Below are 27,954 nucleotides of genomic sequence, written 5' to 3' on the forward strand. Positions count from 1 at the left end.
TGCAAGCCCTCACTTTGCTTTCAGATGTGTCTTTTTACACAAAAGGTACAGAGCAGGAGGAGAGAGTATAACCTCATAATGTAAATAACAGCAATGCCAACAAAGACTCCTGGAGTTGCTCCTCTGGGTCTTCCATGTGACACACTTCCATTTGCTAAGTAATCTGTGATTATGGTTCTTACAGATATGAACAACTTCTTTCAACCTAAATATTCCCCTCCTTTTTCAAAATTAGTTCTCCTGTCAGACAAACCTTGTTTTCATCTTCTTGTGCCATAAAAAAGGGGCGAAATCTCCTGAACATAAATGCTTTTCCTCTCCTAGTCCACATCTACCTCCTCTTCTCGCTGGGCATGAAACTACAACCAGTTAAGACAATTAAAGCCCCTGTCAAACCTGTTTCTTCACTTAACTCTTTCAAATAACTAAGCCAGGAGACACAGCTGGCCTTCTTTACACAGCTGTGGCATCACAGGAACACTGAGGGAAATGGAAATTTCTTTCCAGAGCTGGCCAGCTCTGCCTTTCTGCAGCACAAGGTTACTCGTGGCTGCATCTTTCTGCACACAGACATCTGAAACTGGGGAGCTGGGGAACTCTGACAGCATCCAACTCAGCTCCAGGAAAAGCTGATGGCAGTACGGAAGTGTGCTTACTTCAGACTTTGGAACAATCTGGTAATCTCAGGTTTAACCTGAAAGGAGCAGTCTTCTTTTCTGAAGCAAGGGAAAAAAGAAAGGGGAATAGAGGGAAAAAAAATAAAATAAAAAAGGAAAAAAAAGAAAGAAAGAATTTAATTACACAGCAAGTAATGAAGAGACAATTCTTAGCAGTGGGAGCTGCTACCTGTGATAGCAGAAAGCAAACCTGTGCATTTGCAGAAACACAGATCTGAAATAAAGTGTTTAAAAAGGGCTGTTTGGGCAATGAAGCAGTGTGATCAGCCCAGTCCTCTGTGTTCATTTACACACTCCACTCTCTTTATTGCGTAACCTGAGAATAAGGTGTGAGACAAAAGTACCACAAATAAAATGGAGGGTTCTTCATGTTTCATTATCAACAAACCAAGTGCAGGCACAATGTTTGCTTTGTAGATTACATAAAATGTTTATTAGGAAGTAAAGTGCTCAGTTTTACAGATCAATACATTCTTGATCATTGTAGAAGACTTGCATAATTAACAGCTTCCTAATAAGACCGAACTCTGTACATCGCTATGCAAGACACTGTACCTTTGTAATAAGCAACAATACTATAATCTACAACTGAAAAATGCACCAATAAAATGTTTGTAACATCTGTCAAGTGGCAATGCACTTACTGCAAGGCCCACTGTCAACACACAGGGGCACCCCGTGGAAACTTCTTGCACTTCGAGACGAAGTTTGTTATCAAGTAACGACACGCTACAGAAATACACCCCAACAAATACAGCTACTCTTAATGCAAACATTTTCATAACAAACATATATGTACAAATGAAAGGTGAACTGAGTGACAGAATTTACATTCTGAATGACACATTTTGGAAATGAATATAAAGACAAGGCTTTGCTTTGGTATCGTGTTTTCTGTTTTCCTCGCGCACCAGCTGGCCATGCGTACAGCTGGTGTTCCCTTTTGGTCTGTTGTTTACAGTCAGAAATGCAGTTCAACACTGAAAAGCTTTCCTCAGAAAGGTTTCTGAGGTGTAAAACCTTTCAATCAAGGCAAGAGAGAGCTTAATCTGAATGCCCTCATCCCCCACAAATGCCCTACCTGCTGTGCACTGTTTTGGCAATGAGTCATGAGGACTCTTGTGAAAGGCTATGGATTTCTTCCCAATACAGGGCAAAATAACCCACACAAGAACCACAACCTGTTCTCCTACACAGTTCTGTTCCCGAGACACAGCTGCTATGAAATTCCAATGCTGAATTTCCCCCTTTTCCACCTTACATTGATGAGGTTTCTGTGCGTATGGTCTCTCATGAAATTAAAACTGGAAAGGCGTGAATCCTATTTAGTTTTAGCAAGTTCCCTGGTGAGAGGAAAGGCATTCTGAGCCACTGCTCATCCAGGCAAGAATATATGGAACCTGGAAGCTTTGCCTAAGCAGCACTCCCACAAGAATGAAGAGATAACAACTGCTTGTTGAAACAGAAGGCACCAACACAACACATGCAACTTACACTTCGTTAAACCGGCCTTTTTCCTCTATGTACCCTACTAACAGCTGAGACGTGGTTGATTATTTCCATTGATTATTCCATTTTCTTTTTCACCAGCTCTCAGTCTTTAAACACCAGACAACTGCCATCTTCAGGAAAGAAGGCAGAATGGACAGCCTCCCTCCTAAACCAGCACTCCACAAATGGAAACATACTGCTAGGCAGAACTCCAAACACTGCCCCGGTTCTCTCTGGAGGAAACCAAGAGAATAGCAGCGTTGCACGTCCTTTCAAAAACGAAGCTTCTGTGACACAAAGCAGAGGGAATTAAATACTAAAAATCAGTGATTATATTAAAAACACCTTCCCAAAGGAATCCTGTGTTGCACCTCAGCAGAAAAGTCTATGTAGAAACGTACCTAATAATTTTACAAGCAGCTCAGTTAAATGTTAAATACAGACCACATAGTTAAGATGTGATTAGAACTCCACATGGCATGAGATCAAATCTTCCCAGCTTTCAGAAACTTCTCTGCTCCCTTCCCTGTTGCACCCAAGGAAAACTTCAGTGTTTCTCAATTTTGTGTGCTTTTAAACAGTGTATTTTATTAGTAAAGTAGCTGTATTTATCTAAGAACCTCTGGAATGTTTACCCCAGGAACACTTAAATCATTAAAACGTAGCATTAAAAAATGGAGACTTTGCAACATAGCTGAAAATTATTGGTAGTTGGGTGTGAAGAGGCAGTTCTCAAATATTTTTTCTGAAATGCTAGCCATAATGCATTCAGTTTCTGCCACAGAATTAGGTAATTTACAGTCGTACAAACCAAGTGCACTTTCTTCTGCTTAAGGAAATGCACCTCTCAAAACAGGAAAAAACGAATATTTTAAATTAAGTAAAATATTAGCATACCAAGAATAACTCAGCAAGACAAGCAGAAACTCGTATTTAAAAAAAAAAAAAGTGCCGTTTTATCTGTCAGCTGTTATAATAAGACAAACTGATGCCATATTATTTTAAAATTTGCTTTTAAAAGCCTTTAAAAATCGTACTTTCCAAGAGGAAGCAGAAAGCTAGTAGCCTTTTAGTGCGCCAGCCACTGCACTTTATTTTGTCTGAAGCTCGCTGCCCTCGTGCAAGCGCTGCCAATGATATTTTTATGGAATCAGGTTTCTGTCCTGGTAGATTTTGTCCCGCCTGACATCCACTCCGCTTCCCGCGTTTTTGATTCCACGGGTGACACTCTCACTGCTGGCATTACACGTGGCTCACACAGGCCTGAAGCTGATTTATGGACCCAAGGTTTGCTTCTCCCCACCAGTGGAGAAAGGCGGTCTGATCCCAACGGCCCCCTCCTGCCGCGGAGGGGGCGCTGGGCCATTGCTGGCTGAATACCGACCCGAAACATTTGGGATCGCCTACGAAGCTCAAGCTACATGCACGTTGCTGCCCCCATTTGCTGCTCCCGCCTCGACGCCGTCCGACTGGGAGGAAGAGGGCCGGGAGCTCCTGGAGCGAGGCTGGCCGCTCAGCCCCAGGGGCGTTCCCAGCCGATGGCTCATCTGCGAGGCCGTGTCGTCCGACTCCCAGCGCTCCAGCTCCTCTCGCACCAGCCGCTCCATCTGCTCCCGGTGCATTTCGCTGTCCCGGCCCAGCCTTTCATCCTAAACACGTGAAAAGGCACCCAGCTGGAAGCGCAGCTTCCCAACTGCAGTCCAGGCAAAACCCTACACGACCACGGGAAATTCTTGTACCGCTTGGACGCTTCCATAAGCTAATGGGGAAACGGCTCCCACAGCAAATTTCCAGGGATGAAATGCCCGAGTTGCCACCTAGGAAAGCACAACTTGTATTCCACCTGAGAGATTTCAGCATCTACAGAAATAACACGTTTCTCCCACTGGCCACTTCCAAAGGGCCCTCAGGGAAGAGAGTGAAAGGGGAAGCAGTAGAAGTCAGGAAACCCTGGTGACAGGAGTGACCTACTCCCAGCTGCCACACATAGCCCAGAAGCGACAAAGGAGAAGAAGAGCAGACTGGGCTGGATTCCATAGACTCTGACAGACTAGTCCACAAAAAAATATCGTATTAATCCCAACAGACATCAAGGGATGGAGGAGACACGTCAGCACTGCTGTCCAGATCACAGGTTTAAATGGTGACACTGGCCTGCTGTAAGACGTGTTGTCATATCTGAATCTTGAATCCCCAAAGCTTCACGTTTTAGATCTCATGTTTTCCTAACACCAGGCTGAAATCACTCACCCACTGCCAAAGCACCCACCTCCTCTTTACCACCGCCCCTTCAATCCTGCCAAGCCAGGCAGCAGGACAAAGTGGCACCAGAAAGGAAGACATGCAGGTTGTGACCAGACCCCAGAAAGTGAGTTTCTTACCTCTGTCACTCCATCTAACAGCCTTCCCAGCACATCTCTCCTCTTGAGCTTGGCCCTCTCCATGGCTTCCAGCTTCACGATAACGGCGTCGATCTTGGAGACGATGCTGCCGATGGAATGCTCCATGCGATCCACCCGCCTCATGAGTCTGAGGGCAACAAGTGGGAGCTTCAGTGACTTGGACATGGCCCAGTCAGCACCGTTCTAGCAGGTCAACACACAGAGCACACAAGGATGAGACACCACTGTTATCCAAGCACGCCTCTGACTTCCCACAAACCGGCCCTATCGTCCAGGAGGGACAAGGTAAACCAGAGCAAGAAAGTAAAACAGGGGCAAAGCAGATGGGGAACAAAAATCTTGCACTCCGCTTTCACTGCTCTTAGGGCATCATCAGGAGAATTTGTTGGTTCCAGTTACACAATTCCAGTTACACAGCTAGTATTGCTGTAGTTAATTAATATGGAGATCTATCACTTCAGACAAAATACACTCACAAGTCACTCAATCTTATTAAAAACAACTGTTAAAGTTCTGACTGAACCTAAAATAAACTCAAAGGTTTACTACTTGAAAAACCAGAAAAGTCTTTTCTGGCATTATTGTAACATGACCCTTTTCTCTGACTTTTCAATGACGAGGTTTTAAGGACAGGGGTTTTGTTGCTGTTTTTTTTTTAAATTTGTTCTGATTTTCTATATTCTAACCAACTTCCACGAGGTTCTCTAAGGCACTTCCAGTTCAGATATTATTTGAAAGCTGCTAAAAGTAGTGACTTATGCACAACAAAATCATAACACTTGCTTTTATGAATAATTTGATTAATATCAAATTCTTAACACTATATAACCCAAAGAAGAAAACCCACAATGAAAAAAAAAAAACCCAAACCAACCAAAACCCAACATGTAGATTTGTCCCACTCAGAAAGATAAACTTACACTTGGAACTCTTCATAGGAAACCCCACTAGAGCTGCTGCCCCTCCTCCTGGAGCTGTGTCCACTGTCCTCATCCTCATCCTCCTCGGAGTCATCCAAGCTCCGGGGGAAGCTGCGGCTGCTCAGAGGACGTGGCAGAGAGCTCCTATCCAGGTCCAGATCCTCCTTTGAGAAAACACAAGCCAGAGAGAGAGAGAGAGAGAGAGAGGAGATGTAAAAACTTTCACCTGTACAGGGGGGGATGGTGGTGTCAAGGTGAAAGAGCTCCTGTCCTCTATCAGCTCCCCTGTGCCTTTTTACAGTTCATGCAGCCAGGAATGACAGCAAAAGTGCAGGGAGACAAGAGGGTTCTTTTGAGGCAGGAAACCAGCACAGGAAGCAGACTGGCAGACAGTGCTGGTGGCATCCCACTCCTAACACTGAGCTCACCCTCTCTTTCTCCAGGTCATCTCTCATCTGCTGATGCTCATGCTCTGTCAATTCCTGGTCCCCATCCTGATCATATTTGGTAAATATGGCTTCAATCTCTGCATCTGTGTGCCCCTTCCTGAAAAGACAGTAAAAGCAGTTCCTTTACTTGCCATTTTTCGGATGCTGAAAGAACTCTGTGTATTAGAAAATGCTTCACTTCAGACAGACTTTCATCCTCAAGACAAAGACATCCCAGCATTGCCTATAAATTCACGACTCTGATAAAAACCCCTCACTCCTTACCCTCCATTAGTTAAAGCATCAATCTTCCCTACATTGAACCTTTCCCTTTCACAACTCCCTTCTTGATCTGTACCAGTGCCTTGGACCCCTGACAGTCCACAAACTCCTGCAGAGGTCTGACAGCAATATCACCATTTCCTCAAAGGCCTTAGGTCTCTGCCTTCTCAGAGATTTCTGTGTTTTTCTCCCCAAAAGGCAGAAATTCAAGGAGGCTGGGCCCCAGAGTTCCAAAACCTTTCTGTGGTGTGGGATGCCAACACCAGCCATAGTGCAGAGAAAAACGCTCTGGTGTGTGTCTTCACCCACATTAGTGTACTTCTGCTAGAGGAAAATCCCATCAAAGAGTTAACATCACTTGTCCCTGGGGATCCTGTTCGAGGGGAGAAGTAACAACTCCCTTACCCTTTGAGATCCTGCCGGAGTTCATCAAAATTGAGTTTCCCCCCACCTTGTCTCAGACTTTCTGAAATGTCATCAACAGTAGTTTTCTTCAATTTAAGTTTGATCATGGCTTTGTTGTAGCCCTAAAAGAGAAAGTGAAACTTTGTTGTTTCTCGTGAAACGAGACTTCTAACAACTTTATTGACTACAGAAATCAGCTACTGCACAATCTCATTCAGTGTGTTCAGTGTGATCATTCAAGGCAAAGTCTCAGATGACTGAAACACACTGTGATGGGAAGTTTTCACTCATTTCATTTGCACTCAGCTCAGATTTATTTATTTTAGCTGAGATGTGTACTGTCACCAGCTGCTGCCAGCTTTACTTTGTACAGTTTATATAGTATTTTATGAAGTAAGTTCGGATGTGAGGAACAAGATGTCAAACAAACCAAGCATTACATTTACCTTCCTGATAAGGTCAGACAATTCCATTTCCGCCCTCTGTTGTGCCATATCTGATTTGACTTCAGAGTAGGTATCATTGATAATGGCCAAAAACATGTTCTGTTCATAAGAAAAAACAAAAATGCTGAAATTTCAAATTTCAACAAGACTGAGCCCTACTGCTTCTATGATATTCTTGTGCAGACCTTACATGAATTTTCTTTTAAAAGGCCAGAAGAAAGTGGTGGTCTGTTTGAAAAGAAACTGATATCCAGAGTCAGTTATCATATTTCAATATCAATCCAGAGCTTGATATTGAAATATGATGCGCGGCAGTATAGCAAATTTTAATCAACATCACTGGTTATTAACAGAACTGGAGAACTACTTTCCAGAGAGGGTTCACAGCTACACACAGCAGTGGCAGTAAACCCTGCAAGGCCAAAATTGCACAGGTAATGTGTAAAACAGCTGTGAATTAATTCAGGCAACACAGCTGGCAACAAAAATGCCTGAGGAATCAAGTTAACTATTCACCCTGCAATAACCAGCACAAACAAAAGGTTCTTACCTAGTTACAGCTCTGCCTGCATTTCAAACTAAAGATGAAATCAAAAAGCTTAAAATCAGGCACTTGGAATTTATGGCATCAACTCTGTAAGGAGCTTTTTCTTGTTCAGAGGAAGGAGAAGATATTGGTCTCACTAACCTGTGTCAAGCATGTAACTTAATCAAACCACGCTGTCATTACTGAAAGATTCCTGCTGGGCATGGAGTAAATGTGACTGAATTGTGAATTGCATGTTCACATTCAAAGAGTTACTAAATTTACTGGCATGTTCAATGTAGAAAGGCAGCGTTATCCTCTGTTTCCTCATGGATTTAAGAAACGTGCTTTGGAACAATCTTTCAGTGCTGTATCTTTATGCATTCGTGCCCAACACCAGAGAACTAAGAGATAACAACTCCCTGTTGTGCTATTTTTTGCTGTTATTTTGACCAACTTTAGGAGTTGGTGCTTTCTGCCCATCTTCCCTAACTAATATCCAGGTCTCCAACTGGTCTCAAGGGACTTGCATCAACATTTCATTCAGGCTAAACGAGAGTTTAGCTGTACAGATATTAAAAACACACAAATTACAGTGAGTATTTTGGATAACCTGCTCTGACTCCACCTTCCAGTGCTTTTCTGTTGCCCCTTAGAAAAAAGATATTTCTTTCCCTTGCTGGACACCAGACTGTTCCTCTGGAATGTCTGAGGTGCTACAAAGCAAATAGGAAACCTGCTTTATGTGAACCTTTGGCACGCAGCGGCACATACGTTATTTTCCCATTGAATCCCGGTCCATCATCTCACCAAACACTTAAATTTCTCACAAAGCACTTAAAATTCTCTGCTTCCTTACTAGTGAACTTCCAAGATGAAGTCTTTTCCCACAAATAAAATCTGAATGCCATTCCCCCTCACCTCAAACAGTAATAAAAAGCTGCACTAAGTATAAGGGTCATTAAATAACATTAAAAATTATGATGATACAGGACTGCTCCAGAACTACGCTCTTGCAGCAGGCAAAGCTGTGTGTGGCACGCAAGAGCAAGGCTGTTGTAAACACAGCCAGCCACACATTAGAGCACTTTATCTACCAAGAAACTGCACGGAACAGTACAGCTACTTTTCACCAAAAGAGACAGCCTTGCTGTGTACGCCAACCAGCCACTATTCAAGTTTTAGAAATAAAATTAATAATAATAATAAATTTAAAAATCACAATGTGGAGCACTACATGAGAATGACAACAAACATCACAATGCAAATCAATTTTAAATGAGGGAAAAAAGGAAAGAGTGCAGTGACCAGTCATGTAGCAGTCAGGTCCCTTCACGAGCCATACACTCACCACTATCAGAAAAAGCCCCAAAAGTAGCAGGAAGAATCAAAGGACAAGTGATGCAAAAACAGCCACTGACCCACCCCACATAAACAAAGCGTACATACCAAAAGAATGAAGAACATAAAGAACACAAATGTAGTGAAATAAATGGGTCCCAAAATTCGATTAGCTTCTTCAACCTCTGTGAAGTTGAAGTCTCCCAAAATGATGCGGAATTGAGTAAATCTTAAAAAAACAAAACACATCCAGGAGTTGAAGAAAATATTACTGGAGCTGTGTAAGGACTCTCAAACTGTTTTATTCTAGCAGTGTGACTGATGGGCTGCAGAGAGGTCTGCGCTGTTGTAACATTTTTATCAGGGACTGCAAAAACAATTAATCAAGCACATCTATAGGCATAACCAAACTCACAGTCAGGTGCCACACACAGAACAAAACCACGGTGGTTACTTCTCCCTTTTGGTCACAACAGGAAGCAGAGCAAACTAACAATTACCACTGTGAAGCTCTGAGACTCCCATTTCTCTCTCACACACAAAAACCTCGACCCTCTCCCTCCAAACTGGAAGAAGCTTGGCCATTTACAGCACCATCAGCGTATTTCCAGTTCCTTCACTTCTCTGCACGAAACTCTTTGTAACACTGCCCCAGTGTAAGGGAGCAGGGGAAATCAGTGACTGAACAACTTGTTAATTGCCTCAATTACAATCAGGTTACATTGAAATCAACCAAGGAAAAATTGATTAGAAATCTTATATTAAGTCCTCTCTCTCTCTCCTGGATTCCAGATGCTTATAAATTTTATGTTTGGCTAAGATGGACTCTGAGTCAAGCAACTGTGAACACTATCAGGAGCACAGCCTTATGATGCATCCAAATTTCAGTAAGCATTTAACCACTGAACATGCAGTCACTGCTCTGTCTAGGAATGTAACCAACTGCTGTAAAAATAATATCACACCCACCCTGTCATTTTTAGCTCACTGCTCTGACAATTTAATCTCACAGCAATAACACTGAGATAAAAATGTTATAAAAATGTGTTTGCTACCAGGTTGTATCAACAGCAGTGTGCTTGCAGTTTACCCACTTAGATGGATGCCACAGGATTTGCCTCTGAGAAAGCAACCGATTCACCAATGCTCCAAAATCTTCCTTGCATTTCTTACACCTGTACTTACATGCAGTCCTGGAAAGTGCTGAAGTCATCAATTTGAGTGCCAAAGACAAGATAGGCCAACTGAGCATATGCTAAGAAGATAATAAAAAACATAATGGCAAAGCCAACGACGTCTTTGACGCAGCGAGACATCGTGGTGGATAACTGGCTCATCGTTCTGTTGAAGTTGACAAATTTGAAAAGCTGTTAAAAGAAAAAGAGAAAAGAAAAAAGCTGAAAAGACATGGAAGACAATTACTTAACATAATTGCTCTCCACTTTTTTACATGAGATGTCTTACTGAACATGACTGGAGACAAAGCAGTACCCAGTAAGAATTACTGACTTATCCACTGAGGAATAATAAAAATGTTTCTGAACATGTCTGCTGATAAAACACAAGCACTGACTACAGCTTCTAAACCTAAACAAGAGCTGACTAAACCTGTGGCAAATTACAACTTTGCTTTTCATCTGCAAGAAGTTACAACATTTCTGACTTTCTCACGTGACTGACTTTGAGAGAAACATGAGCAAAACTCAAATAATGTGTCTCATGAAACTCAGAATACTGCTTACATTCTAATGTTACAAAAAGGATGTGTCTTGGAATTACCTTAATCCAGACAAAAAACACAGTGACTGCAGCAATGTTGTTGAACTGCATTTGCCAGTATGCCAAGGGTTCAAAATTGGGGAATGAGTTCTGATCTTCCAGCAGCTTCTTGAGGAGCACATCAACAGTTGATGTCCTATAGATGCTAATGCCTATAGCTACCACAGACAGCTGAGGACAGAAGAGACACACAAATTTACAAAAGGTGACTAGGGTTTTATAACAACTTGATTGAGACATTTATGTCAGATAAAGTTAAGATATGAGGAACCTCATGCATTTCACAGTAAAACCACTGTAGTCCTGGACTACAGACTAATAGTCTGGGAGTAAGATTTAGAAGTCATTTCCTCGCCACAGGTGAAGAACAAGACGACAGTGACACCTAGCAGGATTAGAGAAGTGATGCTGTCACAGAGAAGAGGATATAAGGAAGGGAATATGACAACTGAAACAGACAAAGGTGAAAAAGAACACAGAGCAGAAAGACAGCAGTTGCCAAAAAGCTACTGCAGTTTCTCCAGAGCACAGACTGGGCAGTATTGCCCTGAACAAGCAACAACAGAGAAGCTGCAGTTTTACCACAGAGGTTTCTTGCTTTGACTTCTGCAAATGTGCTGTTCTTCACTGTAAGTGAACACCACATATAGAGTCATAAGTACATAATCCTACATTTAAACAATGCCTCTCAGGCAAGGCGTAAACACAGAATTCTGACCTCTTCTGTGAACAGAATTTTACACTCACATTTGAATACCCTTCACTGACTGTAACAGCAAAGCATCTTGTCCCTGCCAAACCATTAAGTGTGAAAAACAGCACAGAGTTCATGTAAACATCCTCCTAAGCAGCCCTTCATTTACAAAGTACTGTGATGCAAATATGATTTCCCTGGATTACAAATACTGGCTTCAAGATTTGAAACCTTTGATTCATCCAAGCCTGAAGATATGAAACAAGTGTGGGACTGGAACTGTTTCAGCATTTCTGGCTTTGTATACTTTCGGTAAGCACAGCTTGATCTGAGTCCAGAGAGAATGATATTATGCAGCTTTATATCCAACGCTCATATTTTCTGATGCACTAAGATTACTGATGTGCAACACTGTCCACTTAACCTAGACAGCTGCTAGCACTCTACAGCTCTGAGGCACTTCTTCAAACTTGGTATTAGCTGGTGAGTATTTAATACCGTGATAAATCTCCTTGTGGTTCCTCGCAAACAGATTCAAATCCCAGTCCCATTCCTTGAAATGCAAATAGCTTCTCTAAAGCAGATGATTTTCTTACTTGAAAGCCAGTGCAACAGTCTGTACCAGATATGTAGAAGAGAGGGCAAGTTTGACACCTCCAACAAAAGCTAAGTCTGCATAAACAAAAACTGCGGGAAAAGCATGATGGACAAATACTCTCACTTTGCAGCAGGCTGAAACCACTGGAGACAGAACAACCAACTTTGCAAAACACACCAACATTGCGACACAGACTAAAATTGTCACATCCAGACTGAATAGCCTAATAGTCTGTAATTACCCATCCTAATGATGGTCCTACACCTTAAAACCACAATAGGAACACCGAGTAATTCGTGTCTCCCACAAAGTGCACTTTAGAAAGCAACTTTAGCCTGATTCCAAAAGTTACTTACCACAATGATAAGGATGTCAAGGCAATTCCAGAGACTTCTGAAGTAGCGCAGCCTATGAATGCGAATTTCTAGGACTTCTTCCACCATATAATACAGAACAAAAAGACAGAAGGACATTTCACAGGCTGCCAGGAAAAAATCAAAAGTGGAGATGTAATGAATCAGCCTCACAGGCTGAAACTGCCAAGATGTAACCAGGCCTCCAGTGGCTGGAAACTCCACTAGCAACCTGCATTTTAAAAAAGACGAAGAAAAAAAGAATTTAATTTAACCAGAACTGGTGAAAAGCACTACTAGAAGACACTTGGGTTTATTTGTATAATTATCTAAACAATAGATACAAACCCACATATGATTCAGAGAAGCCACCACACAAAAGCTGTAAACGTGACCACACTCAATTTTGACTAAAACGCAAAGCCTTTCACGAATAGTGAGGAAACAGAGACAGAAAGATTTGTTTTCACCTGTGCCTGTTTCATGCTGTCTAAACCAAAGGCTGATGCTCTATACCCATGTATTAACTTGAATAAGCCAACTCTCTAGAGAGGTCTCCTGCAAACTGCACCCAAGGCGTTGTGGCACCAGGAAAGCCAGGACAGACTCCATGAGGAGTCTCACTTCTGTGACAGGGAGGCATGGCACCTCAGTTTTCTGTCCTCTTTACACAAAACACACACTTATGTCGCCAAAACAAAGCCATCCCAAGAAAACCCCAGGTCTACAACCCACACTGTGCAACTGAAGGTGCCGTGGTTCTGTTCATACCTGACCACGCAGAATAGGTTGATGTTGGCATTGTACACAGAGAAATCAATGAAGGCTGCTCTGGTCCCTCTGTCCAGCCACAGGTTCTTCTTCAGGCTCGCAATCTGCAGAGCTGTCACTTCTCTGGTCCTCGAGAGGTCTTGGTAATAACCAGCCCCGCTGTACGTGGCAATCAAGCCCCAGTGGCTGCTCCCATTCAAATCCTTCTCATTGGTGTAGGTCCAGCTAGTCCAGAAGGGAAAGAGAGCACACTGGTCTTTCCAACTTCAACTTACAACTAACAAAACACACAGCAACAAAACCTGACCAAAAAACGTGTATTAGTTACTTAAATATGCTTTAATACAAGGCATAAACCAAAGTTTTATGCTACAGAGTTTTGCCACAAAGTTTTGATGTAACCCCTGAGAAAGAAGTTACAAAGCTCCTCTGACTAACACCCTAAAATTAAGATGGAAAGATGGGCCACAAGCGTATAACAAAGGAGTATGTATCTACGGGAATGCTACGTACGCAGTTCCATTGCGGAGTCCGAAAGGAGCAGTGTCCTCGTTAGCTACAGAGTAGACATCATAGCAGTCCTTGATCTCATCCTTTAAATCTTCAGGTATGGAGCACGAACCGTTCCTGACTTTCAGCTGCCGAATGCGAGGCACCCCTAGGAGCAGGTTCTCGTAATAAATGAAGCTTTTGTTTTCTGCCGTGGTTTTGTTGTTGTACCACATCTCCCAGTAAAGACCATCCAGCAAAGGGCCCTCCGTGAACTGGGGAGGATGACAGAATTTTAGTTTGCATGTTGCCAGTGCTGCCTTTGTAGATTTTCATCCCACAGAAGTGTTAGAATTGCAGTTAATAATTTTTCTGACATAAACCTCTTTACTATTACCTGCCCTCCAAAGACATCCCACAAACTTGCCCCGCCAACATTATTTGAGTTCTAGATTTTCACATACTAAAGGCCTACTTTGTTCCATAGCTTTGACAGTGTGCACATAGATCTTCATGCACAAGCCTGAAAACATTAGGTTAAATTTATGGTTCATGACAGAACCTGTGAACCAGAGCAACAGAGATACAAAAACTTGGGTTTAGATTACCTTCCAGAAGTCATCCATTGTGGACAAAGTTTTGAAATCAGTTCTCTCCGTTTTCGACACAGGTGTTTCCAGGAAGAGCTGTGACATAACCCTTGTATAATAGTACATACTGGAACTCACTGTCCCATAAGTCACTGCAGAAGATTTGGTAAGGAGTGAGAGATAAAGGAATGAAGGAAAGAGAAAAAAAACCAAAAAAACCCAAAAAACCCGCCACCAACTTCATTTGTTTTGAATATATCAGGTTGTATTTGTACAGATTTTGCAGTGGAACTACTAAGCTCCGAAACAAAACCCAAACCAAGCCGCATTTATCTATGAACTGTGATTAAAGTACAAAAAAGCAGTGAAGGCAGACTGACCAATCAATTTAGAATGCTCTCTTCTCCTTCCCACACCTCATTCTGTTATCAGTGCTTCTGCCAAAGTTAACCTCGAGGGAAACAAAGGCACAATTCAGCAGCCTGAAGAGAGGCAGGTGATGCCTTTTCAGGTGGCTTGGGAATGACTTGGATTAGGCAATGAACCTCCAGCACAGATGTGCAGTGCCTTTAAGAGAAAATCCCCGCAGAAAATAAATGACTGTGTTATTCCTTTTCCTCACACAGGGCCAAAGATAGGGCTGAGGGCCACAGAGCATAAATGATAAAATGATGTACAAAACCAAGATGGATTGAAGAAATAGTCTCTGGCATGGGCACTGTTGCCACCTGTAAATACACTCCATGGCTAAAACTCTGAGGAGTCTGAAAGATCAGGCTTACACTGAACAATCACTGTCAGGTTTGGTGATTTTACAACATTTATAAATTTTTTGTTTCCCTTAACAACAGGGGAGCAAGAACTACTTTTAATAGACTTCTGCTGGGCACATGGAAGGTACCACATGACTGTGCAATACCTGGATCCTCTCTAAACGTGTGTTCTCTCCAAACCACAAGAGAACAAGAAACGCCCACAGCATTTAGCCTGCTCTGGGAACCACTCTCCTAAGGCATGCCAAGCCACAGACCAGACTGACCCACAGTTGTTGCTTAGGTGAAAAATAAAAAGGATGAGTTAACTAATGAGTTAGCAATGTCCCTAGATTTTTAACACACTACATTTTTCCTTTACTTTGTTAGCAAAAATCTTTTTTTACTGTAGCAAAACAAATAGTTAACATCCTGTTAAGAGTCAAACTTCTCCTGCCGAAACAAATTTCACTTTAAGGCAGGTCCCTCAGGGCTACACTTCTCCTGGTGGTACAGCGTGCCAGCCACAAGCAACCTTGCACTGCTTTGCTCATAAACCTGCTCCAAGCTTTCTTAAATGACTCAGGAAGGGAAAAAACCCCATGATATTTAATAGATAAACACGCCTGCAGTACAACACCAAAAGAGTTGTGTCAATGGTATAAAATTTGGGCTTTTTAGTAATTCTGCTACATTTAAGCAGAGCAGACTTGCTGTCAGAGACAGTCTACCAATTTTTGGTTTTGCCTTAGGTTTTTCACTCAGAGATTCCCCCTCACAAGAATTTAAACATCACCTTGTTGTACTATGACAGATCATAAATGGCAACTCAAGCGTCACCAACAGTTCAGCCCTTTAGGGCAGAACTGCCCGCACTAAAAACTGGAGACTTGAAACATACTGGCTTTCTAAAGATACACTAACTTAATGTACACATTTTGTTGGTTCTCTCCCCAGCAAACAAATACAACAGATATTTTGTAACTCCACAAGAAGTTGCTTCTTGCATTGTGAACTGAATGTTACTCTGTTCTGCCTTCTTTAATGTTATGATACTTCACATGGTATCTAGACAACAAATGGCACAAAGCACAGAAGTCCCCAGCTGTGATCTGTACATAACCTTGCTGAAGAACTTCAAATGCGGTGATTTAGTTCAATTATTTGTCCTAAAGGACTGACTCCTCCTCTTTGCCATTTCTGCTCAGTGATTTCAGAAAGTGCAGCAGAAGTATTACACTGCAATGCAATACTACAATAATTAAAAAAAAAGCTCTCCAAAACCAAAGAACAAGTATATTATCGTGCTGCCTAAAGATTCTCAACTTGGTAAGATGCAGAAAGCTGCAGTATTTTCAGTCTCAAGCAACAGCGCACATGCAGTAAAAAAAGAGAAATATTTGATTCCAAGCATTTGCCTGGACACCTGCCTGTTGATTCTTCTCCCACATCAAACAGCCCTCCCTCTGGAATCACAGCGAGCAGGCGGCACAGAACGGGATGCCCAGGTGCTGAGCAGTACTTACGGACACACAGGACCACGAGGAAAACCATGTACGTGACCAGCTCCCGTAAAACACTTCTCAGGTACCGCTCTCTGCTGGTGTTGCTCTCTTCCATGAGTCTCGTCCCCCACAGACCTTAAAAGGAGAAAAGATACATATCATGATGTGCACAGATGTCTGGTGCAGGTGCACGAGGGACAGAGTAAGTGGTGTTGAAGGCTTAACCTTTGTCATTGCTGCAGGTTCTTCCATGGATTTTAAACTGATGTAAGTTAAAGCAAGAGGAGCTTTGTTGGGAGACAGAATGGGGCCTGAGGCAGTATCAACTATCAATGAGACACCATAATAATTCAGGAACAGCTCAGCAGAACCCTACCAGAATCTGTGGAAAAGCTGTCACTCAGAACCCCATGGTATAAAAACAGATCCAAGGATACAGAGACATGCACAGGCAGCCGTCCTACAAGAAAGGGAAGTGCAGTGCTTTGGTGTTTTTTCTCTTACACATGAAAATCAGTTCGATGAATGAAAATGCACATTCATTACTGAGCCTTCAGGAGCAGTCTTAACTTTCTACATGAAAGGAAGATACTTGAGTCAAACATATTTTTAAAGCACCAAATCACAACCTTCCCCTCCCAGATGGGCAAGAAACTCAGCAGGGATGTTGGTGAGCACTTCTGGATGGTTTCTTTCCCTGCACAACAAAAAGTTATTGATTAAACAGCAGCAGCAGCAGCTTAAATGAGCAACTGCTGTCCAGTCTGGGTGTCAACTTGAGCAACTGCATCAGCTGAACTGTTTCTGCCTCTTCCTCACTTCTTATAATGCCTGACATTCCCAAAAAGACAGGGAGAGAAGCTATTGAACTTTGGTGATCCCTTCTGAATGGGTAACAGAAAAGGATCTTTTAAATGCAGTCTCTAAAAGGAACAACTACCTTGAAACGCAATGCAGTTAGCAACTACAATCCTTATTTCCCATGCCTAGTACAGAACAGAAAAAAAAGCTGGGAACAGCTGCTGATGCTCAGACTGTTCCCTTCATGGAGCTTCTCATTTAAACCCAAAGCAAGGCATTTGACCTTAGTTTCTGGTAACCAAAAAAGCATTTAAAACTAAAAATTCACTCCTACAGAACTGCAGTAAACTTCCATCCTTTTCAGGTGTTTTAAACAGCCAACCTTTCACAACACCCTTTACACTCTCAGTAGATGGAAATGTAGTAACCTCAAACTCCCTAGGAAAAAACCTTGGATCCATCAAACATACCACAGTAATTTGAAATGGAACAGTAACAAGGGAAAGCCAAAACACATTATAAAGCTGACAACAAAGCATGAGTTCAGTCAATCTGCAACCACTGCTGAAAGACTAAGACAAAGGGCTAGGCTGCCTGCTGCAGACCTTTGTTTGCTAACAGAGATGGGAATAAGGAAGATCTTCCCTCTACCTGAATAAATGAGAAAAAAAATTTATGTGTTAGATGTTTCTTGAAGCCTTTCAGCTACCACATTTTTAAGTTGTGACATAAATGTGGAAACTTCTCTTTCACAGGCGCAGCAAGCACTAACAGTTTTAACATTAATCTCTGTTCACATGGCTTAATTAGTAACTTAGGGCCTTCCCTAGTGTCAGCCCCCAAAAAAGAGAGCATTTCCACAGCTGTTCCTTAAGGCCAAGTTTGAAAATGTGCAGATAAAGACGGCAACTTTACTACGCTGAACGCCAAATCCTCCCCATTAGGTCATTCTTGAAGACAAAAACACAAACCCAAGAACATTTACAGAGTCATTAATAATAATAACTCAACAAATTCAGCCTCTAGCACAACACTACGTTGCACTAGCAACCCTCATAATAAAGGCAGGAAAACATTATGGAAGAGAGGAAGAAAAGGCTGGAAAAGCCAGTGAGCTAAGCTGGCGAGAAAGCCAAGTCCCGGCTGTCAGCACATTACTCACCAATAAGAAATGTGGTGAGCAGAAGCAGAAAGCTTCCAAACTCAAACTCTGTCATATTAGACTCTTGTTAGGAGTCAAGTCAGCAAAGAACAGAAAGTTAAAGCAAAGAAAAAAACCCAACCAAACAGCACCAGGGATCATGCAATGATCGTTGTGCTAAACAAAAAATGAATGTGCCCATCAGCTAGCTCAGAGCTTTCATTAGCTGATACATGTTTGCAACATACAAATGTTATCTCCTGTTTCCTTATTAGAATATTGATTTAGATGCAGCAAACATAGCAGAGGCAAGCAGTGCTGGATTTGACATCTGCTGCAAGCAACAAAACTGTTTTGTTTCCTTATACACATTTGCTATTCATCAACTTTTTGACGGAATCTGTGTACCTTCATCAAATAAATCTGCAGCTAACAGTGCTCACACTCATTCTGTATGCAGCAGTCTTCATGAAAGTAACAATTAATGAGTGACTTGGAAGGGATTTCGTACCTTCATTTAACAATAACTAACTTTCAAAAAATGCCCAGCACACACCAATGATGACACATGAGGACTGGGTGACCAAGAACAGCTCTACAGGGCAGGATTACCTTTCCAGGCTGCCTCTGGAAACACACCTTGTTCCTACCCATCAAAGCTTCTGGTAACTTCTCCTTAACAGAGTAGAATAGTCAGTCCCTCTTCTCCTCCCAGCATCTGGGATATTTGCTGAAGAGGTCTGTAAAACTAGAGGACCTAAAGGCACTCCACAGACACTCATGTTAGAATCTGAACAGAATTCACTTAAAGAAGAACCTAAAATACTGATAGTCTGAAAGAGCTGACTTTCTATTCACTTAGTAATTCCTGTTACAGTTTCCCCAACAGTTGCAATTACCAAAATCCCAATACTTCAAATCCTCTCTGCATGTTTCTTTCATAACTCACACCAAGTAAAGTGCAAGCTGTCACTGAACGTCCTTCCATACTGAGGGGCACCTTTTTTGGCATGGTGACACTGTCACTGGTGATATCCAAAGGATTATTCCCTCCTGGTGAATTCTGTCTAGTTAGATGGAATTTCATCAAATAAATCTATGCCAAGTTTCCTGCAGTCTTTGAAATAAAACTGAATGCACGATTTCCTAGTCTTCAAAGATCCTCATGGATATCCATGGAACATCAAGAGAACTGTGGAATAGTCTTTCCATTAGTAAACCCTCAGTTATCCTTCAAGTGCCCTGTGATCATGTCAGACTTGCAATCAGCCATCCTTCAGAGTAGGTGCTGCCTATTCCACAGCAAGTACAGCGCCCTGCAGCACTTCCACAGCACCCAAGTCTCACCCAGACATTTACTGAGCCCAGGAATTTATGGCAACACTCTCATCAAAGAGCCAGAGAAGGATCTGTCGACCACAGTAACTTTAGCTACCCTTGCCTGTAGGAGGAATCCACAGAAACTGATTTGAGAGTTACTGCACACGTCATGACAGAGATGGAACAGGAGCGACACGTGCCAGGTCACTGCTGAGTCGCTCTCACACTCGCCTCATGTACAAACACTGCTGGTTTTCACCACAGTTAAAAACATACACAGGAGGCTCCTTCTTGGCAACAACTTAGATGAAGGGGGCATCTGAACTTAGATAAAAGCTTTTATAAAAGGACTTAGCTTTCTCCCTGTGAAGCAGCTCTTTTTTCCAGGCAATCACATACCTCAGCAACAGGCTAAAGCAAATGCACCACTGGAGACTCCAAACAGAGCAGTGCCAATCCATGCACAACGCAATTATTACTGTTTTTCCTCGTTATTCTGGTATGAAGTGACTTGGGTTATTGAACACGGTCCCAATAAAATTTGCTAAAAATAAAATATTCTCTATTCCATAATCTCTGTAAGTCTGACTTGCATACCACTAAGACATTGCAATGTTCAAGAGGGATTTATTTTGATGCAATACATCTGAAGCCACAGAAATCATTATAGCAAAAAAATCTTTGAATGCACATGCAAACCAGAGAAGGTACAAATCCTTGCTTAAAGTCAAGTTTGTTTTGATAGTTCCACTGATGCCGTGGCAGCCAGTAACAATACCATCTACCACTTCAGAAAATCCACATTTCAGAAGAAGAATCTTGATTTTCTAAATACAGTTGGCTTTTTCTGCAGCTGTATAACTATAAAGATTTTGCCTGACACTTAAACCAAAGCTCTGTTTAAAACCCTTGCAGTTTGAAGCTGACATGTTGAGCTCCTCTGAAAAGAAAGAAGGGTTTTTCAATGTGCTCCCACATATCCAAAGCGCTCCCCATCCAGCATTCTCTCTGCTGCTGTCAAATCAACCCTGTACAAGGCCAGCTCAGTAGGGAGTTAAATGCAGTAAGCTTTGAACGACACCCCAAATATTCACTTGATGTGTGCCCAGTTTTGCTTCCAGCTCCGTCCCTGGTCACCAGCTGTGTGACAACAGGCAGCTCTTGACTGCCAAGGGCAGCACCAAGGCACTGCACGATACTGCGGAAAAGAAAAAGTGATTCAAACACCCTCCCAGCTACCCACCCCAAGTATCCCACACCATCCTAACCACCCTTCTACAGAATGGGGGATGCTGAGAAAGACAGCAGCACAAGAATTCTGCTTCACCTCCCCAAAGACCTGGTGCTGGGTCAGAAATCCAAGACTGGAAAAGACCTCTGGAGGCCATCACGTCCAACCTATGACCCAACATCACCATGTTGACTTGACCACGGCACCGGGTACTGCATCCAGTCTTTCCTTTAACACCTCCGGAGACAGTGACTCCACCACCTCCCTGGGCAGTCCATTCCAATGTCATCTCTTCTATGAACAAATTCCTCCTGATGTCCAACCTAAACATCCCCTACGCGGGAGTGTCTTACACGGGAAGCAGCCAGGAGAAAGACCTGGGAGGCAGAGAGGTGGGGAAAGGAGCGAGGTGCTGGGGGACATAACCGGGACGGGGGTCGGAAGATGGATGTGCACGAAGACACGGGGACACAAAGACACAGGCAAGGACGGACGGCAAAGGACGGGGGCAGAGTAGAAGGACTACAGGCAGCTACAGAGGAGAGGCTACAACCAACTCCACAGCGCGGAGGAAGCGGCACCGGCGCCCGGGGAGCCGTAGATGTCTCACCTCGCAGTCTCCGCGCCAGGCGCTTGGCCCAGGCCGCTCTGCGGGGCGCGGCTCCGTCGGGCGGCCCCGGGAGGCGGCCCGGCCCCTCGGCCCCGCCGTGCCCCGCGGGGCCCCGCCGCGCCCGCCGCCCGCCGCCCGCCGCGGCCCCCGCGCCGCTGCCCAGCGACGAGGCGGCTCTGCTGCCCCACTCCACGTCCATCTCCAGCACCGGCCCCGCCGCCGCCGCCGCCGCCGCGTCCTCCTCGGGCTCGAAGCCCGGGTTGTCCCGGCTCCAGGCCTGCCGCGAGCAGGCGGAGAGCGGCGGCGACGGCGGGCAGGAGCCGGCCCGCGCCGCCTGGCCCAGCCGCTCCAGCTCCAGCTGCTCCCGCCCGCGCCGGCAGCCGCCGCCGCCCGCCATCGGCCCTGCCGCCGCCGCCCCTTCCCCGCCCTCCGGCGGAAAGCCCGGGGTACGGAGGGAGATGTAGTCGCCTGGGCTCCCGGCGGGAGCGGCGGCCGGGACCTCCTTCCCGCCCTCCTCCTCCTCCTCCCACGCCTCCCTCCCCTCTCCGAGGCAACCCCGGACCGCCCCGGCCGTAGCGGTGCAGGGGCCGGCGCCGGGCGCTTGGAGTCCCGCTCGTCCTCGGCGAAAGTACGCGGGGGCCTCGCGGAGAGGCTGCGCTGGTTAAATTTGTGGGCAACAGCGATTTCGCATCCTTTTAAGAAGAAGCATTAAAGCTCCCCCCGCCCGGTCTAAGCCCCAGTGAACAACAACGCGAGTACAGGGGGTTGAGGTTTTGTTTTATTTCATTCCCGTTACAGCAAACACCGCCCGGCAGCGCAGGGAGCAGCGCGCCCGAGGGGCGACGCTCGCCGTGTCCCACAGCCCAGGGGCCACGGGCCGCCCAGAACCCCGAAAGTCACCACGCGGACTACATTAACAAACAGCTCCCCGAAATGAAGCTAATCCCCGCTTCCCTCGGGTGGGGATTGAAAAAGAAGGGAAATACTATTTTTGTCTCCCTCTAAATGGTGACTTCGTTACTTTCGATGCTGCGACGATCCTGAGAATCCTCGGCACTTTCCAGGGTTTGGTTGCTGATATCGTCAGAGAGCTCAGCTGAGACGCGGTCCCGGCTCTCCCTGCTCTCCACACTCGGCTGGCTGTCCCGGCTCTCCCTGCTCTCCACACTCGGCTGGCTGTCCCGGCTCTCCCTGCTCTCCACACTCGAGAGGCTGTCCCCCCTGACAGCAGACTTGCTACTGTCGCCTTCTGACTCGTGGCTGTCGGATTTGTGCCGGCTGTCGTTCTCCAAGCTCCGGTCACGCAGATCGCTGTCCTGCTCGTGGCTCTGGTCAGACCACAGCGCGCTGCTGGCGTGCTTCCTCAGGGAGCTGCGGGAAGCAGAATCCTCCCGGGAGACAGAGCGCTGGCTGTCTGCATCCATGTCGCTCTCATCTTCCTCAGTGGCATCAAAGATGAGCTGTGTTAGAGAGCAGAACAAGAGCCATTGTCACTCCTGAGGAACTGCTCCGCCAAGTGCTGCACTCACGCAGGCTGCTCGGGCTGCGGGGACGCTCACAGCCTGCGTGATGAGCCTCTGCCTGGAGATACTCCGGTGTTTTATGGGGTTACATGAACCTTTCACATTATGAGAAACTCTCATTTGCCCCTGGGCTCAGATTTTACGTGTGCAAGTATGTGGTGACAGTGCAAACCGCAGTTTGGCACAGCTTGCAGCAGCAGGCAGCCCTCCTGCCCCGGTGCACGGGCAGCCATCGAGACCCCCTGATCAGAGGTACCCACAGAAAGGAAATGCATTCCTCCACTTACGCCTACTTTCCCCATACCAGCTTTCCAAACCAACCCCCATAAAATGCCATGTCCATTTTCAAGTTCACTCCCCATTTCCGAGAGCGTGGGTGCCACTGCTCAGTGCTATTTACCTTTTTGTTAGCTTTGTGGAATTTGACAGACTTCAGCAGTGCAGCTTTTGCCCTCAGCAGTGCGGCTTTTGCCCTCATCCTGTAGGCCACACTGTCACCTCTGCCAGCATTGTCTCTCTGGGTGAAAGGGAAAGTGGGGAATGGTTCAGTTACTGGAATGTCAGTGGGAAAACTCGTGACAACCTCCTCGGATTCATCCGTGTCATTGGAATCATTGTCATCGTCGTCATCGTCATCATCCACATCTTCATGGCTCTTGCTTGACACATCAGGAAAGTGCTGGAAAACATTTATTATGCATCAGGCCAGTGAACAGGGATGTGAGGGGTGCAGACTGTTTCTGTCCCATTCACCCAGGGCTTAGGCACTGTTGAGGAGCTACATGCACGCATTGCACTGAGTTCACCTCACCCTGCCTGGAGCTTTGTTTTATTTCAGGAGAGATGTTACTGCAAGAACCACACCTGAGTGAGGAAAAATGAGAGCTGCTACACACTGGCTGCCCTGCAGCACTCAACTGACATGTTGTCCTTCAAAACACTTACCAGCTGTTCTGGGACATCCACGCTTTCTTCTGAAGAGTAAAGGGTCTGAAAGCAGCACAGAGCTCAAAGTTAGTACACAAAAGCAAATACCGTGGAGCTGATCAACATGTTGACTATTCTTTAAGCACTTAATCATAACTTGCAAATCTTGGTATGGCAAGATGCTCTGATTTCTCTTCCAGTTAGGTGCCTGTACCTGCTGAGATGATGCCAGGTCACTCTGCAGGTGCTGCTGACTCTCCTGAGACTGAGAATTCACGTGGTCATTGTGATAATATCTGTGCAAGTGATGGCCCCTGGAGTCCTTCAAGAGAAAATAAAAGGGAGGGGTTAATCCTCAAAGGAGCAGGCAAAGCTGCTGCATCCCAACCTGTGTTTTGAGGCAGATGTGGCATCTGCAGTACATAGTCCTTCTGTATGGGATGTGCCCTCGGCTATTCATTGCAGTAGGAGGAGGACTCAGAACAAGCCATGATCCCAGATGAACACTGTACCCAAAGGAGAGATACATGTGCCTCTCTCGCTGGCAGAACCTGGGCAAATTCAGATCAGTTTCTCCAGCTTGTATTTATTGAGTGGAATTTTGAGTTATATCTAACAATCATTGCTTCTGCTAATTCTTAGGCCCTTTCTGGAGGGCGATTTATCTCCCACATCATGAGGACTAAACTAAATGCAGTAGCTGGTTCTCAGAGCCAAGAATTTATTTTACAAGGGTAACAGCTGGCAATAGGGAATAAATTGAAGAGCTATATATAAGACTGAATGCAGTTCGCTTACATCACCCAAAAAAGAAAAAAGGATATTGGATTAAGGTGCTCCTCTAACACCAAACGTTGTCATCTGATCCACACTAACAAATATTGGTTATAGCAACTTCGCCATCCCTTTTCTCTTTTTAATTAACAGCTAACACATTTTTCATTAAGAAAAAAGACTTCTGGTGCTGGTCCGGAGATAGAAGTAATGCAAGTCCACAACCAGGACACATGACACAGGAAAAAGTCTGTGGACATCAGTGGCTCTCTGCTTTGAAACTGGCTCATAACAGCCAGGTGAGGACATGTTCTGCAAGCATCTATAATCATAGAACAAGTACCACAGAATGTGTTTTGGAGGAAAACAAACAAACAAACAAACAAACAAACAAAATCAAAAAGTACTTATCAAAGAAAATTTACAGAAAGACAAAATGAGCTTACATATTTTTCCTCAGAACTGGCAGAAGTGGCATGCTGCTTGGATTGAATCCCCTTGAAGGGAGAAATGAGGAAAAAACATTTATCAGTATTTCTCGCTGATGTGCAAAGGGAATAATGCAAGTGCTTAAGATGGTGTTTGTGATTTACTCACAGGCCATGCAGAAGTGATGCTGATAAGGCATAAACACAGAACTGCCACCTTCATTGTGATAATTTACCTAGAAAATATTTTGGGACAGTAAGTCAATAAAGTAAAATACCACAAAAATGCTACAGGCTTTTCCTTTATCCTGGTGTGCTTCATTGTGCCAAGACCAGGTTCCTGCTATGGATTCAAGTTGCCCATTTCTTCTATCCCTCATCAGCACCTCCCACTCACCTTGTCATGACTTAGCAGCTCAAGAAGCTGCTCAAAAAGATTTTTTAAACTGAGTGCTGGGAAGAGCTGAGTAACGGTGAGAAAAAAACACACTGAAAATGTGAACTGACTCCTGGTGTCTGCTGACTTGCATAGGCAAAGGAAAAGCTCTGTAAAAAAAACTGCTATAAACATCAGCTTTGGTTTATCTTCATTAATTTAACACAATAGTTTTAAAAAAGAGGCAGGTAAAGGCAAACAATTTGTATTCTCTTGTCAGCTATTTTAAAACTAGTTTCTAGGGTTATTAACTTGAGTAAAGTCAGTTTATGTGAACATAAACTGCTCTTATTGATAGACGTGCATTTCCCCCTCCAGAAGTTTGAACAAAATAACCTGTGTTTCCAAACAAGAGATTAAGTGAAATAGCTGCTCCCATAGCTGTTCACGTTGCAGCTTTAGTAATTTAATAAATGACTGATTCCTGCTGAAATTAGGAGAGCTACAGTAAATTTCAGCGCTTAGTGACCTGTTCCCAGAATAAGGAACATCCCTGAGACTTTAAACCAATTTACTGATGAGCAAGAGTCCTTCAAAACTTTGGTAAGTCACAGCAGGAAAGAAAGCTGCTTGGGACATTTAAAATGTGTTAGTAAGGCTGGCCCTGAGACAGGAGACTCTGATAGAGGTATTGCAATCTCAAGTTTCACAGGGAAGCGTGACTGTCCCATCCAGTCAGGATTGTGCAGCACAAACCGTGAGCCTGCCAGGAGAAAGAAGGACACTGCCAGGCAGTGGTTACATGAGGAAGAAAGCTTTCTGTGTTCAAGCACCAGCTCTGAGTTTCTACTGCATGGTTCAGTGGCAGGGTTTCCAGTAACCTTCTCCCAACATCTATCAGCACACAAATTTAAAGTTGAGATTATGTGTAATACCTGGCATTGCTAAAGCAACCTTGCTCCTATAAAAGTACACCTTTTTCCACAGAGAAATATCAAACATCCCTGCCCAGTGAAGCAGTTTTCAAAGATCTGCTCAGTGTTTCCTAGGCTAAATCTGCAGATGGATTGGCACATGTCAGGGAAAAAGAAAAAAAAAAATAAATTACCTTTTCTGGTGCTGAAGGAGTCAGCCACAACCAGAGCACTCTTGGTGATCCCAGCAGCAGCTCCAGCCAGTTGGCTCCCAGCAGCTCTGGCTTTCTCCCCTCGTCCCCTGCTGCCTGACATCTCTGAGCTCTGGGAATTTAAACCCTGTCCCAAGCACAGCCACCAATCCCCAGGAGGCGGAAAAAGATGAGGTCATGAGGCTCCTGGCCACTGTCCTGCCCACGTTCTCCTACACTTCCTCTTTGGCTTTGTGGCTTTTGAAGCAAACAAAAAACCCTTCTAAGGTTAAAACATTACTTATGGGCGAGATCATTAACCAGCAGGTCTGTTGAATGCACGGTGTTTGGAATAGTGTAGGAGGGCTTCAGGGCATGTCTGTTCTACTGTTGTGAAAAGCCAGAGCCCAGCTTCCCAGAAATCTCTTGTGCCCTGTTCTGCAGGGGGTAGGGATATCTAATGTGTGCTGGAAGAAATAAATCTGAACATGAAATCCACAGAAGAGGTGTTAATGTTTCCACAAAGCTGTAGGCTTGCTCGCCAGGGCGTGCATGGTGCAACAGGAATTTCAAAGATGTTGCAGAACATGGCCTTTTGCATTTTTTGGTCTGACCTGGATTAAATAAACAAACAAACAAATAAATAAATAAATTAGTGGTACTAGCTGTCTCAGTAGGCATTCTGCTTCTGCACCCAGAAATGTGTTTGTAAAGGTGTACAAGAGCCAGTGGTCTAATTAAGGAAGACTGGTGCATCCTTACGAGGAATTATGAGGAATTCTTGCTCCTTTTCATTTGTATTCCTTCTGGCTCCTTTCTCAGGTGGTTTGGTCAAGTCATCTGCTACAGCTGTCTCATGCACCAAATCCATTTCAGAATCCTTTTCAGGGACCAGATGCCAGATATTTTTCAAGTTTAAAAAAAAAAAAGGCAAGCAGGTATATCTCCAGCATTAGGAGTGCCATGACTGGCATTGGGAAGCAAAGGACATGATGGGATGAAATTCCGTGCCTGCTATGGAGCAGTGCTTCAGCCCTGCTGGTGGGTGACAGATCTGTTGTGGCCTCTCTTGGATGCCCATAGCTTTGGACTGACTCTGCAGCAGCTGGGATGTGCTGGAGGGCTCTCAGACGCTCTTCCATGTGTTGTGTCTTTAAAAGAACAATGAGGGGTCATTCAAACACAGGAGAACATTCCAAAGAGCCCTCTCAGAAAGCAGAATATTTATAACTTTTTTGAGGTGGTTATCTTGCTTCTCATTTGTGACAC

At 44.4% G+C, this 27,954-nt stretch overlaps 2 protein-coding genes across 4 annotated transcripts; both read right to left on the reverse strand.

Moving 5' to 3' along the window:
* Nucleotides 1-1,082: 1,082 nt before the first annotated feature.
* Nucleotides 1,083-21,766, reverse strand: PKD2 (polycystin 2, transient receptor potential cation channel). Of its 2 annotated transcripts, none has more exons than XM_040065097.2 (15): nucleotides 21,553-21,766; nucleotides 16,471-16,584; nucleotides 14,211-14,344; nucleotides 13,627-13,877; nucleotides 13,114-13,338; nucleotides 12,346-12,574; nucleotides 10,698-10,868; nucleotides 10,104-10,285; nucleotides 9,027-9,147; nucleotides 7,052-7,150; nucleotides 6,606-6,727; nucleotides 5,919-6,036; nucleotides 5,491-5,654; nucleotides 4,550-4,697; nucleotides 1,083-3,817 (listed from the first exon to the last, which is right to left on the reverse strand). In XM_040065097.2, exons 1-15 carry the CDS (start codon nucleotides 21,749-21,751, stop codon nucleotides 3,581-3,583), a joined length of 2,514 nt encoding a protein of 837 aa, XP_039921031.1. In that variant the 5' UTR covers nucleotides 21,752-21,766; the 3' UTR covers nucleotides 1,083-3,580. The 2 variants fall into 2 exon arrangements, with proteins under 2 accessions (XP_039921031.1, XP_039921030.1); XM_040065096.1 differs by having other exon boundaries at nucleotides 5,491-5,651; nucleotides 21,553-21,624.
* A 547-nt stretch (nucleotides 21,767-22,313) lies between these two features.
* Nucleotides 22,314-26,801, reverse strand: SPP1 (secreted phosphoprotein 1). Of its 2 annotated transcripts, none has more exons than XM_040064692.2 (7): nucleotides 26,689-26,801; nucleotides 25,374-25,440; nucleotides 25,223-25,273; nucleotides 24,217-24,324; nucleotides 24,021-24,065; nucleotides 23,476-23,592; nucleotides 22,314-23,012 (listed from the first exon to the last, which is right to left on the reverse strand). In XM_040064692.2, the coding sequence occupies exons 2-7, from the start codon at nucleotides 25,425-25,427 to the stop codon at nucleotides 22,554-22,556; spliced, it is 834 nt and encodes a 277-aa protein (XP_039920626.1). In that variant the 5' UTR covers nucleotides 25,428-25,440; nucleotides 26,689-26,801; the 3' UTR covers nucleotides 22,314-22,553. The 2 variants fall into 2 exon arrangements, with proteins under 2 accessions (XP_039920626.1, XP_039920625.1); XM_040064691.2 differs by having other exon boundaries at nucleotides 23,476-23,754.
* Nucleotides 26,802-27,954: the final 1,153 nt, after the last annotated feature.

This window comes from Hirundo rustica, chromosome 5, assembly GCF_015227805.2.
Source record: "Hirundo rustica isolate bHirRus1 chromosome 5, bHirRus1.pri.v3, whole genome shotgun sequence".
Lineage (NCBI taxonomy): Eukaryota > Metazoa > Chordata > Aves > Passeriformes > Hirundinidae > Hirundo > Hirundo rustica.

Coding starts and splice junctions, on each gene's coding strand:
- SPP1 (XM_040064691.2), bottom strand. CDS start 25,427: ATGAAGGTGGCAGTTCTGTGTTTATGCCTTATCAGCATCACTTCTGCA. Junction 24,325..25,222: donor CCAGTTCTGAGGAAAAATAT/GTAAGCTCATTT, acceptor TTTCTCTTGAAG/GACTCCAGGGGCCATCACTT. Junction 24,066..24,216: donor ACCTGGCATCATCTCAGCAG/GTACAGGCACCT, acceptor TGCTGCTTTCAG/ACCCTTTACTCTTCAGAAGA.
- PKD2 (XM_040065097.2), bottom strand. CDS start 21,751: ATGGACGTGGAGTGGGGCAGCAGAGCCGCCTCGTCGCTGGGCAGCGGC. Junction 14,345..16,470: donor CCTCGTGGTCCTGTGTGTCC/GTAAGTACTGCT, acceptor AATCTTCTGCAG/TGACTTATGGGACAGTGAGT. Junction 10,869..12,345: donor TTGACATCCTTATCATTGTG/GTAAGTAACTTT, acceptor TTCTGTCCTCAG/CTGTCTGTGGTAGCTATAGG.